Raw genomic sequence first — 11,764 nt, 5'->3', positions numbered from 1 at the left:
CTGGTGAAGATGAGAACAGTAGAAGATTTTCCTTTTTATTTTCAAAGTCTTTTATAGTGGTTTCATCACAAGACAGCTCTATTTTCTTTGAAGTGTTAGGAGTTTCGGGGGCAGGCTATATTATCCATCTAATATCTACTACTCACTTAGATTACGCTACAGAACACATTCGATTTGGGATTATCTACACTGTTGTGTTTCTGAGCAAAGATAGTCAAAGTTGCCCACAGCTGGCTACTGAGAATCAGGAAAGGAAAAGGGATAGGGAGGAAAGTTGTTTGAAGGTGAGCAATGAGACATAGTAAAAGGCCATAACAAACCTTTGACTTTTTGCCAGTGTGTAAAGATTTGAAGCATGAATACTTTTTTTGTATTTTCCATTTACCATTTAGACATGTAATCCTGGCAAATGATTTAACCCGTGCGTCTGATTCTTTATTTGTAAGGTGAGGCATCCTGGCTTCACTTACCTGAGGATCACGAGATTGAGTAGACTGTTAACACTGGGGGCCCCCAAGGAGCCACACCTGGTATCTGCGCTCGCACTGTAGCCCCCTCCCACGCTGACTCAGCCCGTGCGCTCTGCTTCATGGGACACTTGTGCGTCTGTGCTTGTCCTCTTGGAACCCTGAGCCAGGATGGAAAGAGGTCTGGTGACTCTTGGAGAAATGAGGTGGAACAAGACTCCTGACCAAACCTCAGCTATTCCGGCTCTGCCACCTGGGCACCAGGTAAGGGAGTGAAGAGGCCGTCTTGGATATTCCAGCCTCAGCAGATACCACACGGAGATGAGCTACCCGGCCGAATTCACAACTTGGAGAAACAAAGTGTTTTAAACACTAACTTTGGGGGAAGTTTGTGTGCATTGGGGTTTTGTGTGCTGGATATCCTGAAACCTTGTGAGAAACTAGATTCATAATTTGTCAGGGCCTTCCTGTTGGCGTATTTTATTCATGCGCCCAACAGACATTTGAGTTCCTAGAATACAGTGCTGAGTGTGGCATGGATATGTGCCTTCACGGAGTTCTCTAATGGATGAGATCAATACACAGGGAACAAGGAAGAAGGTTCAATCAGGAGGCGAAGCATGGAACCATCCTGCCTAGTCTTCCTATGGCTCAGAACCTCAGAACAGGCTAGCTGTGCTGCTGTAATGAACAGCCCTAAAACCCCAGAAGTTTTTATTTCATACATGTCCAACTTGGGGCCAAAAAATTTCTGCTCCACGTCATCCGAGTGGCAGAGGTTGATGGAGCTTCCACCATGTCCGAAATGTAGCCAGTCTATGGAAGGGGAAAGGAATGTGAAAAACTGCTCTTAAAAACGTCTCACAGGGGCTTCCCTGGTGGTGCAGTGGTTGAGAGTCTGCCTGTCAATGCAGGGGACGCGGGTTCGTGCCCCGGTCCGGGAAGATCCCACATGCCGCGGAGCGGCTGGGCCCGTGAGCCATGGCCGCTGAGCCTGCGCATCCGGAGCCTGTGCTCCGCAACGGGAGAGGCCCGCATACCGCAAAAAAAAAAAAAAGGTCTCACATTTTTCTTGGCCAAAGCATCACATGGCCATGCCTAGCTTTAAGGGGGCAGAGAAGTGCAATCCTGCCATATGCCAGAAGGAAAACCAAAAATAATTTTTGAATCAACACTAATGGCTACCAGCAAACATCCAGGCTCTCTAGGCTTAATGCCTGTAGGAGCTGGATTTTGACAGTCCTGGGTATAATCCCTTGACAAGGTCTTCCTTTTCTTGCCACCTTTACCCTGTAACCAGAAAACTGAAACTTGAAGGGTAAGGAGGGAGGGAGAAGAGTTTACCGAGTACTTCTTTTTTATTTAATTTAATAATTTCTTTAAAATTTATTTTGGCTGCGTTGGGTCTTCGTTGCTGCGCGTGGGCTTTCTCTAGTTGCGGTGAGCGGGGGCTACTCTTTGTTGCACTGCACAGGCTTCTCATTGTGGTGGCTTGTTGTAGAGCACGGGCTCTAGACGCGTGAGCTTCAGTAGTTGTGGCACTCGAGCTCAGAAGTTGTGGCTCACAGGCTTTAGAGTGCAGGCTCAGTAGTTGTGGTGCACGGGCTTAGCTGCTCTGCGGCATGTGGGATGTCCCCGGACCAGGGCTCGAACCCATGTCCCTTGCACTGGCAGGCGGATTCTTCACCACTGTGCCACCAGGGAAGTCCCTACTGAGTACTTCTTGTAAGGTGATGTGCCAACTTACAAATGTACTGCATTTCTTCATATCTTCCAACTTCACTTTGGCTAGTGTAGTTCTGGGAGCAGCCATTCACCACTTTATAGTACTGCATATAGCGCTGAGTAATATTGAGAATTTGTGGTGGCACAGAGAAAAAGAAAAAGGCAGAAGGCAACAGAATTTTAGAATTGGAATGTGACTAAGACCATTAAACCTTTGGATTTACAATTAGATTTACAATTAGCCATTCTATACTGTCCCAGGTCTCAGCTTAGGATGGAAGAAAACAGAAGTAGATATTGGTGGGTAGTTGCTCTGGACTGAATTGTGACCCCCCCCCACCCCCAAATTCATGTAATGAAGCTCTAACCCTCAATGTAATGGCATTTGGATGGGGCCTTTGAGAGATAATACAGGTTTAGATAAAGTCATAAAGGTGGGGCTTTCATGACGGTATTAGTGTCCTTGTAAGGGACACAAAAGAGCTTGCTCTCTCTCTACCATGGGAGGACACAGTAAGAAGGCAGACCTCTACAAGCCACAGGGAAAGAGTTCTCAACTAAAACTGACCATGCTGGCATCTTGATCTTATGCTTCTAACCTCCAGAACTGTGAGAAAATAAATTTTTTAAGCTATTCAGTCTACAGTATTTTGTTACCATAGACTGAGCTGACCCAGACAGTAGTGGTTGCAGAAGTTCATCAGTAACTGCATAAGCATCAGTCATCCTAACTTGGATTGTTTTCTGTCCCTAGAGTGTTTTTTTCCCCAACTTTTAAATCTCTTTAATACACCTGGAGTTTATTTTGATGAAAGGTGTAAACAGGGAGTCTGACTTGTCCCCTCTCCCTGCCTCACACACTAACCAATAATTTTGTTCTGCATCCTTTAGTAAAATTCTCCTCCCTCAACCATTTGTGATATTGCTGTCCCTAGGTTTTTATAGCTTAGACTTAACATGTTGGGACTGAGACCTTAAAAATGTACTTTTACCTTAAAATTGCATTTGAATTCTGCTATACATCTCAGATTTAATATTAAAAATTTTTTTCAACTGACCTTCCACTATAATGGCTTGAGGTAGAACTTCACCTGGAGAAACAAGGTGAGAGAGGGTTAGTGTTTCCTGGATTAGTGGTGTAGCATGTAGCCCTAGAATTAAGGAGTGCCGAAGTTTTATCTGTATTCTCAGATTCTAGAAGATGAATCCGGATTCTTCCTAGCTTGTGTGCCCTTGGACAATTTATGCAACCTTTCTAAGCCTCAGTTTCCTCTTCTCTACAATGGGTACAATCATAGTATTTATCATATAGGTTTAGAATTAAATGAAAATATGGCCATAAAACGCTTAGCGTGTTGCTTGTCACAAAGGGCTCAATTTATGCTTCCCAAGCTCTTAGAGCTCGTCAGCAACAGAACCAGGCTGAAGACCGGGTGTCCTAATTCCTCGCCTAGTGCTTTTTCCATCCTGTCATATGGAATGCCTCTTGGAACCAGGGGCGGGTCCAAGCCTATGGGATTGCTGTAATTCTTGCGGAGAGGGGCGCGGGGCAGGTGCCAACGCCGGCCGCCAGGCCGCCAGAACTGCGCCTGCGCCTGCACCCACTCGCTCTCCCACCCCCGCCCCTCCTCGCGACGTTGACGTAACACGCCTGCGCACTGGACCTTGCGCGACCTCTAGGACTTACCCAGCAGGCAACGCTTCTGTCTCGGGTTAAAATGGCGAGTAGGCCTGCCGGTAAGTGAGCGGTGTCCTGCTTGGCGGGCATCGCCGTGCTCAAACTTTTATTCTCGCAGCAACTTGCTCTTCTTCCTCTGCTCTCTCTAAATGGCCAGGTTTGCGGCAAAAGGGAAGGCGGCCTCCCGGCCGCCTGAAGGAGGCCTTGGCCTCACCCCCCTGCTGTCTCCAGGCCCGGCTCGTTTGGTGATGGGACCCGCTGTTGGTGAAGGTGCCCGCGGTGTCTCCCACAGCCCTGGCGTTCCGGCCTGCTAGAGCTCAGCAGCCCTTCCCCTCGGCCTTAGAAGAGTTCAGGGGAGATAATTAGTGGCTGACTTTCAACCCAAGTGAACTGAGTGCTTACTGTGAGCCAGGCGCTGTCATGTGCGTTATTAGCTTGATAAACTCTCCTGCTAGTGCGAGGAAGATGGTGCTAGTTTCCCTTTTCGGCTGGTAAGATAACTGAGGCGAAGTGACCGGAGGAAGTAGGATTGGAAATCTCAATCTCGTTCCACTTCTCGCGCTTCTCAAACTGGGAATTAGAGGCAGCTGAGCAAGGGTTACAGCGAAACTTCAGTTTAACCTTGGCTTATCTGGAACGTCAACTTGATCTGTGGATTTGGAGAAATTTGTATTTATTCCAGGCACTGGAACAAATGTATTTATTATGGAATAGGATGCAAAAATTACCGGAATACTTAAAACAGAACGTGAAAAAAGTGCAGTTTTCCCTGTGTGTGTGGTTTTTTTTTGCCAATCCCTGCCCTCTGGCGGTATAAATTGGAATAGCTCTAAAAAAATGTTGGTTCCTTCTTCCCTGCCCCCAGCAATTGTGAAGCTATTAGGAAACATCAGATTGCCAGAAAAATTCGTTAACCTAAATGACATTGAGCTTTTGGGGAGTCGGGGAGAAATTTAAGAATGCATTATTTCATTAACTTGACAAATACTGTAGGCGTTCTGCTTCTGCCCTGTGTTTGGAAACTAGATAGACCTGCCCTCAGCCCTATTATTAGCTGCCTTTGATCTTGGATGGGATAATTTATGTAAGCCTTATTCCTCTTCTGCAAGGATAGGCGTGTTGTAAATAGCTCTAGCTAATGGTGGTAAAGCAAATAGAATAGTGCCTAGCACACAGTGAGTGTTCAATGAATAGTAATCATTATTACCATCACTGGTAAATATGTTTACAGATAATTTTATGTTTACAAATAATTTATCTCCTATAAGTATGTTTGTATATTGTTGACTCTTTGGTAGTTGTCTTTCCAGAAGTAACGTTATACATGGTGCTTCATTTCCAAGGAGATTTACCAAAGCTGTGATGTACTAAGGAGGGGTTGAAGTAAAAGGAGGGTTTGGTTTCCTTCTTTGGTAAGGGGCTAACCCTAAGACAAAACTTTAAAAGAAAATTTAAACTTGCCATACCTCCCCTTCTGTACCACATGTCTCCTGTAAACATCAGGCACTATCATGTTGCCCTTAGGTCCTACCGGGTAACCCATCCTGCTCAGTCCTGTTCCCCAGAGAGTTTTAACGTTACCTATTTTTCCTCATCCATTTTCAAATATCCATTCCCTCAGTGGAAAGTTAGCTGCTTGAGAGTAGGAGAATGTGCTTCTTTTACTAGTCCATATTAATATTAAATGACTGACTAATGGTATCGAAACCCTCCCAGAAATACATATATTTTTAAAGAGAGTAGCCAAGTGAAATAAAGGTAATGTAGAATAAAAATTTTGGAGGATGGGGGTCATTTAGATTTGCCGGTGTATGCTGAAATCTCATCTTTTCATACAACTCCAACTCCCTTGAAAAGTTTACAGTTATTTCCTATAACCTATTTCTGAAACTACAAATGATGGAGAAGTTCCCAGTTTCTTTTTCATCCCCCACCCCTCAATTCTGATGGTAGCAGGGGGACAAAAAGGAATGGGATGCTTGACTTTGAGAAGCTGGAGTGGCCCTCCGTATCCACAGGTTCCACATTCGAGGATCCAGCCAACCTCCTGATGGAAGATATTTGGGGGAAAAGTTCCACAAAGTTTAAAAAAGCAAAACTTGAACTTGTTGCTCTCAGGCAACTATTTACATAGCATTTATTTCGGATTTACAACTATTCACATAGCATTTACATTGTATTAAGTATTATAAGTAATCCAGAGATTATTTAAAGTATACAGGAAGATGTGCTTAGGTTATATGCAAACACTACACCATTTTATATAGGGAACTTGAGCCTCTCGGATTTTGATATCTGAGGGGGGTCCTGGAATCAATCCCCTGAGGATATCAGGGGACTTATTGTACCTACAGATCTTTAGTACGTTAAGTGTTTTGAGTTTATCCTTTTTTCCCCATGACTTAATTGCCCAATTTTTTTACCTGCAATACTTTTGCTCATAGATAAAATACGCTATTTTTATCTACAATACATAGGGTATATGCTTTGAAAAGAAATTCCTTCTTGTGTTGGCATTTTTTACCTGGTTGCTTATGTACTATATAAGTGAACTGTTAGCAGTTAACAGTGTGACAATATCAGTTGCAGCATCAAGCAAATGGCTGGAGGGTATTCGAAAATGGTATTACAATGCTGCCGGGTTCAATAAACTGGGTGAGTATTTGTGCTTTCTTCTGTTTTTTGTTTTTCTTTTTCTGAGAGTAGTGCTTTTTTTTTTTTTTTGAGAGTTGTGCTTTTGCAAGAGTTATGGATCCCAAAAATACGTTAACTAATTGCACCTGTGTGCACTAGAAATCTTAAAATTAGGTCACATTTTATTGTTAAATCCATTTCCTTTTTATTATTATGAGAAGAGAGGGATGGAATTGTCTCAAATGTATGAGCTGGAAATGATTTATGTTCTTGAAATATGGTAGCAGAACATTTTCCTTATTATATGTTCCCTCTCTCAACTCCTCCGCTTATCATTTTAAAATTTAAGTTGTATGAACTTTGAAAGTAGAGATTTTTCAAATGTTAAAATTGTCTGACATCTTTACAATTATTTGATGGCTGAACTATTTTTTAGAACTTCATACTTTGCCATGAACTTCATCTTTTGTAATTGAAGCGTGAGGGAAGCATCATTAAATGTTACTGGTTCCTTAGTACACTATCATTTTTAGCTTCTTTAATACCTTGATCTCAGAATTAAAGTATAAGAAAGTAGAGATATAGTCTATTGATATGTGTTTAAAAACAAAGTAGACATTTTAAATGATTTTAAAATTGCTATAGATAAAACGTGAATTTTGTGGCAGTAGATTTTAAAAGACTCATATTGTTTCCATAGTACCATTTAAGAAATAATCCATTAAATAACCCATTATTGTGTGTGAAATGAATTGAGTTTCCATGATACCTAACTCTTCATATTACCACCCAAGTTAAGTTAATGACTTAGGTTATAAGTCATAATTTTACTCATTTTTTAGAAATTCCTTATTTTTGAGATGCATATTCAATCTTACTCTCTTGTTTTTTATCATAGGCTTAATGCGAGATGATACAATATATGAGAATGACGATGTAAAAGAAGCCATAAAAAGGCTTCCTGAGAACGTTTATAATGAGAGGGTGTTTCGCATTAAGAGAGCACTGGACCTGACCATGACCCAGCAGATCTTGCCTAAAGAGCAGTGGACAAAATATGAGGAGGTAGAACAGCTCTTTTGTATCTGATAATGTTGGCCATGAAGGATTGAGTATTAGAAACAGAGAACACATTCCTTTGTATAGTGCTTTAGAGTTCTTAAAGTTGTGTCAAATCAAAATCCTTATGACAGTCTGGTGAGGTTAGTAGAGCAAGTGTTAGTTCCATTTTAGAGGTAAACACATTGAGACTTAGAGATGAAGTGACTTCCAGAATCATTAAGCAGGCCGCTGACATAGAGATCCAGGACTAGAATCCAGGTCTTTTGCCTCCCAGGCCATTGTTCTCCCTCTACACTCTGCTTTCTGCTCGGATGAAAAAATGGTGGTGTTCATGTGATCGGCCCATTGAGTGGCCTTCTGGCTCCTGGGAAGGACGCTGTGAAGCAAACCCTCACCCCTGAACTGCATTGTAGACTCATTCCTTTTTCTTTTCTGACAGTCTTCTCTCTAATAACCTATCAGAGTAGCTTATTACAGTATCTTTATGGGTTTTTACATTTTAGAAAAGCAGGCAATTTTTGGTCTGCTTGAGAATATATTTTCTTAAGTTGGAAATTAATTTTGATAGATTTCTTTTGTTGTTTAAGACCTATTGAGTATTGGGGGTATATCAGTATGTAATGGTAGCATATAATATTTTTCTTTTATTCATTCTTTAGGATAAATTCTACCTTGAACCATATCTGAAAGAGGTTATTCGGGAAAGAAAAGAGAGAGAAGAATGGGCAAAGAAATAATCATGTAGTCTAAATCTGGATGCAGCTATCCTGAAGTATTTTTATGAAGTTGGTTAAACCTGAAATGTCCAATGTAGAACTATCTGGGCTGTAAATGTATTACTTTAAATAAATCTCTATTATAATTGTTGGAGTTTTGGAATTCTAAACCTTATTCTGAATAACTACTGTATTTACTTATCTGTTACAGTTTTTTCCAAACTTGTGAGATATTTTTTCAGTTAGTGGTTAACTGCCTCCTGGGGCCCAGAGAAGCCACTTGAATCAGTTTAAGTAGAATGGTCACATCTGGATTGTTAGCAAGATACTTAGAAGCCCCAACAGGGCCTCCCTTGCAAGGATGGAATAGAGCAAGAAACAAGCACCAGTGAGTTTATTTTACCTGAAGCAAACAGCACAAGCAGATTGGCTCTCAGACTTCAAAAGTTACTGAATGAAAGGAGAGAGGATTCACCCCTTAGTTTGCTATGATTGGGAAACAGCCTTTTTTCAACCACTGTTGTCCAAATATAATTGCTTTTGCATCCTATCTTTTAAAAAAAAATTATGTATACAGCCCCAATATGAGTCTGTATAAGTTATATATATGTGCTCCTGTGCTAATATGTGTATTAGAAAATAAAAAACAGACATTAGAAAAATAGTCAAAAATATAAAGACATATCATACTTTCTTCCCAGATCCCAGTGACTTTCCACTTTGGAAATGATTATTAAAGTCTATAATAAGCGTTGGATAGTAATAATATTTAAAAGCTTTAAGGCTATAGTCTAATTTTTTAATATAAATTAGAACCATTCAATAACGTCATCATTCCCACCCCTAAATTCTGAAAAGGTTTTTTTGGTGGAAGCGAGAACATGGAACCACAGCGAGTGGGGGAGGAGCTGTGTGGAACCTGCAGTCCATACGGTGTCCCACAAGCCACTGCTGTGTGTGGTGCGGACGTCTGATTGGGGTCTTACCTCGAAGAACAAAGCAACAGAATGTGAAAAACAAGTTTTGTGTTATAGAGAGATACTGCAGGTTCAGTTCTAGACCACCACAATAAAGGAAATACCAAAATAAAGTGAGCCACTTGAAGTTTTTTGTTTCCCATTGCATATAAAAGTTACGTTTATAACTGTGCGATTAAGTGTACAGTAGCATTGTGTCTAAAAAACCAATGTATACCTTCAGCAAGTTGTAATAACATCAAAAATCACTGATCACCATAACAAGCACAATAATAATAATAAAGTTTGAAATATTTCGAGAACTGCCAAAATGTGAGAGAGACATGAAGTTCCAAATGCTGTTGGGAAAATGGCGCCAATAGACTTGCTGGATACAGGGCTGCCGTAAACCTTCAATTTGTAAAAAACACGATATCTGTGAAGCCCAATAAAAGGAGGTATGCCTGTAGTTAAAATTCCTAAAACAGAATCAAAAGCGGGTGTGTACATTTGGCATGTATTTTTTCCACGGAGTGTGATAAGATTTTGACAAACACGTGTGACTTTCAACGTGTACATAGTGTCTTTAAAAGTTTGCTAAAATATTAGGAAGCCTCATTAAATTCCCTAAGACCTATCTTCTCTTTGATACTCGAAACATCTGTCCTGAGGTCATTCTTGTCAGTTTTTCGGGGTCTGTCCAAGTTGCCTAGATCCTCATTTGATCATGGTTTTGATCATGATAAGAGCAGTTCGTTAACATGTTCAGTATTTTTGTAAGATTTGTGATTTTACTTTGTAATCTGAATTACACTTTTGGAGCAGTGTTGCAAATCACAGAGAAACAAGAAGATGTAGGTAGATGCTCATGTTAAGGGCCTGTTCGCTTAAGGGTCTGTTGATTGACTTCTGTCGTGATGCTTCCCTATTAGACCTAACTAGGTAACTAAGATAGATTCTCAGACAACCAAGGACCTCCCAGTGTTTCAGTGCTCCAATTTCTTTTCTCAGATCTTTTCAAATAAATTCAAATGAATTCCATACATTGCTGGTGGCTCATCATCCTGTAGACAGAATAGTAGAATTAGTCAGAGCCAACTCTGGGTTAGACGGCCCAGATCTGAATCCATTCACTTACCGGGTAATTTTAGGAATATGGTTTAACCTCTCTGTGGCTCAGTTTCCTCAGCCCTAAAATAGGGCTAATGATAACCTACTTTAAGGGTTGTTGTGAAAATTAACTGACTTCATTGTATGTCAAGCTCTTAGAACAGTTCTTGGCACACGGTAAGCACTATTCTGACTTACTAAAAGATTCAGTAATAAGAATAAAAACTGGGCCAAAGCCCCAAATTCCTATAGCCATAATAATTCTCTATTCACAAATGATGGTATCTTGTTAATATAGGCATCCCCACTGCGTGACTTTGAAAATAACCAAAATAGAATTCAAAGGTTAGGTAAGGATAAAACCTTAACCAAATCCTTGACAGCCTGGTGGGTGAAATGCAAATGGGTTTACCCATTTGAGCGACGTGAATATTAGGAACCACAGTCACAGAGATGAATACAGTTAAAGGGTGAATGAGACGATACAGCAGGAAAAGGTCCCTTTATTAGAATGAGGTACTAAATTCAGCCACTAGGTGGTGATACACTACAACTTTCCTACTTAGAGGTGCACTGCACCAGCACTTCCGTAGATTTGTCCATTCTCTGCCCCCACCAACTCCTTCCCTTTCATTTTGCAAGTTGACAACACCTTAGAGGTTTATGGCCATCAGGAGGATTTACTACTAAGCTATATACTGATGTAATGAAATCTAATATATGCTGTGCAATGAATTATGAGATGTTATTTAGTTTCAGGATTTTATTACTTCAATCGGTTTTGACCGTATTTCCTTTTATATGATTGCTCACTCTTTAAACATACCAGATGACTGTATAAGGAACACCTAATAAAGCCTATAGATGTTAAAATATATATGTGTTAACTTATTTGCCATAATTTGTTTAAATTCTGGTTATACTGGTATTCATATTAAAAGCCATAACATGTTAGAATCTGAGATCTCAGGTCGGATGGTGCCTCTGAATTATATTTTGCTAAGAAATTTCATTGTATGTATTAACAATTGAGCAGGGAAGAAGAACTGAATCATTACAAGGTGGTTAATTTTTAGCATAGATTCCAGAAAGCTTGTTAATATTTGAGTGGCTTATGTATTATGGCAAACTATTTTAAATGTTATTCTGGGTTCTGACTATAGCTCTCCTACAGTTGAAAGAATGTATTATTTGTTTAACTTTGTATTTTAATACATTTGCCTATTTTTGCATAAAATGCCAAAAATGTAATTTCAAAATAAATCCCTGTGAAACTTCTGGTAACATTATTCAATTGAATCATCGTTGTATTAGTATTCTAACTATTTTAAAGAAAATTTTATACATATATATGAAATTGTATTTATAAGTCAAACCAAAAAAAAGATAATTATTTGTTTTACAAGAGTCAGCTTT

At 40.2% G+C, this 11,764-nt stretch overlaps 1 protein-coding gene across 1 annotated transcript; it reads left to right on the top strand.

Annotated features, from left to right (window-relative positions):
* The first annotated feature begins 3,846 nt into the window (after positions 1 to 3,846).
* On the top strand, positions 3,847 to 8,436 carry UQCRB (ubiquinol-cytochrome c reductase binding protein). The gene is made up of 4 exons (XM_019925107.3): positions 3,847 to 3,929; positions 6,454 to 6,525; positions 7,403 to 7,569; positions 8,226 to 8,436. The coding sequence occupies exons 1-4, from the start codon at positions 3,911 to 3,913 to the stop codon at positions 8,301 to 8,303; spliced, it is 336 nt and encodes a 111-aa protein (XP_019780666.1). The 5' UTR covers positions 3,847 to 3,910; the 3' UTR covers positions 8,304 to 8,436.
* The last annotated feature ends 3,328 nt before the right edge of the window (positions 8,437 to 11,764 follow it).

The sequence above is a fragment of the Tursiops truncatus genome, chromosome 17, assembly GCF_011762595.2.
Source record: "Tursiops truncatus isolate mTurTru1 chromosome 17, mTurTru1.mat.Y, whole genome shotgun sequence".
NCBI lineage: Eukaryota > Metazoa > Chordata > Mammalia > Artiodactyla > Delphinidae > Tursiops > Tursiops truncatus.
Note: the sequence above shows the minus strand (reverse complement) of the source record. Positions and strands in the feature narration are given on the sequence as shown.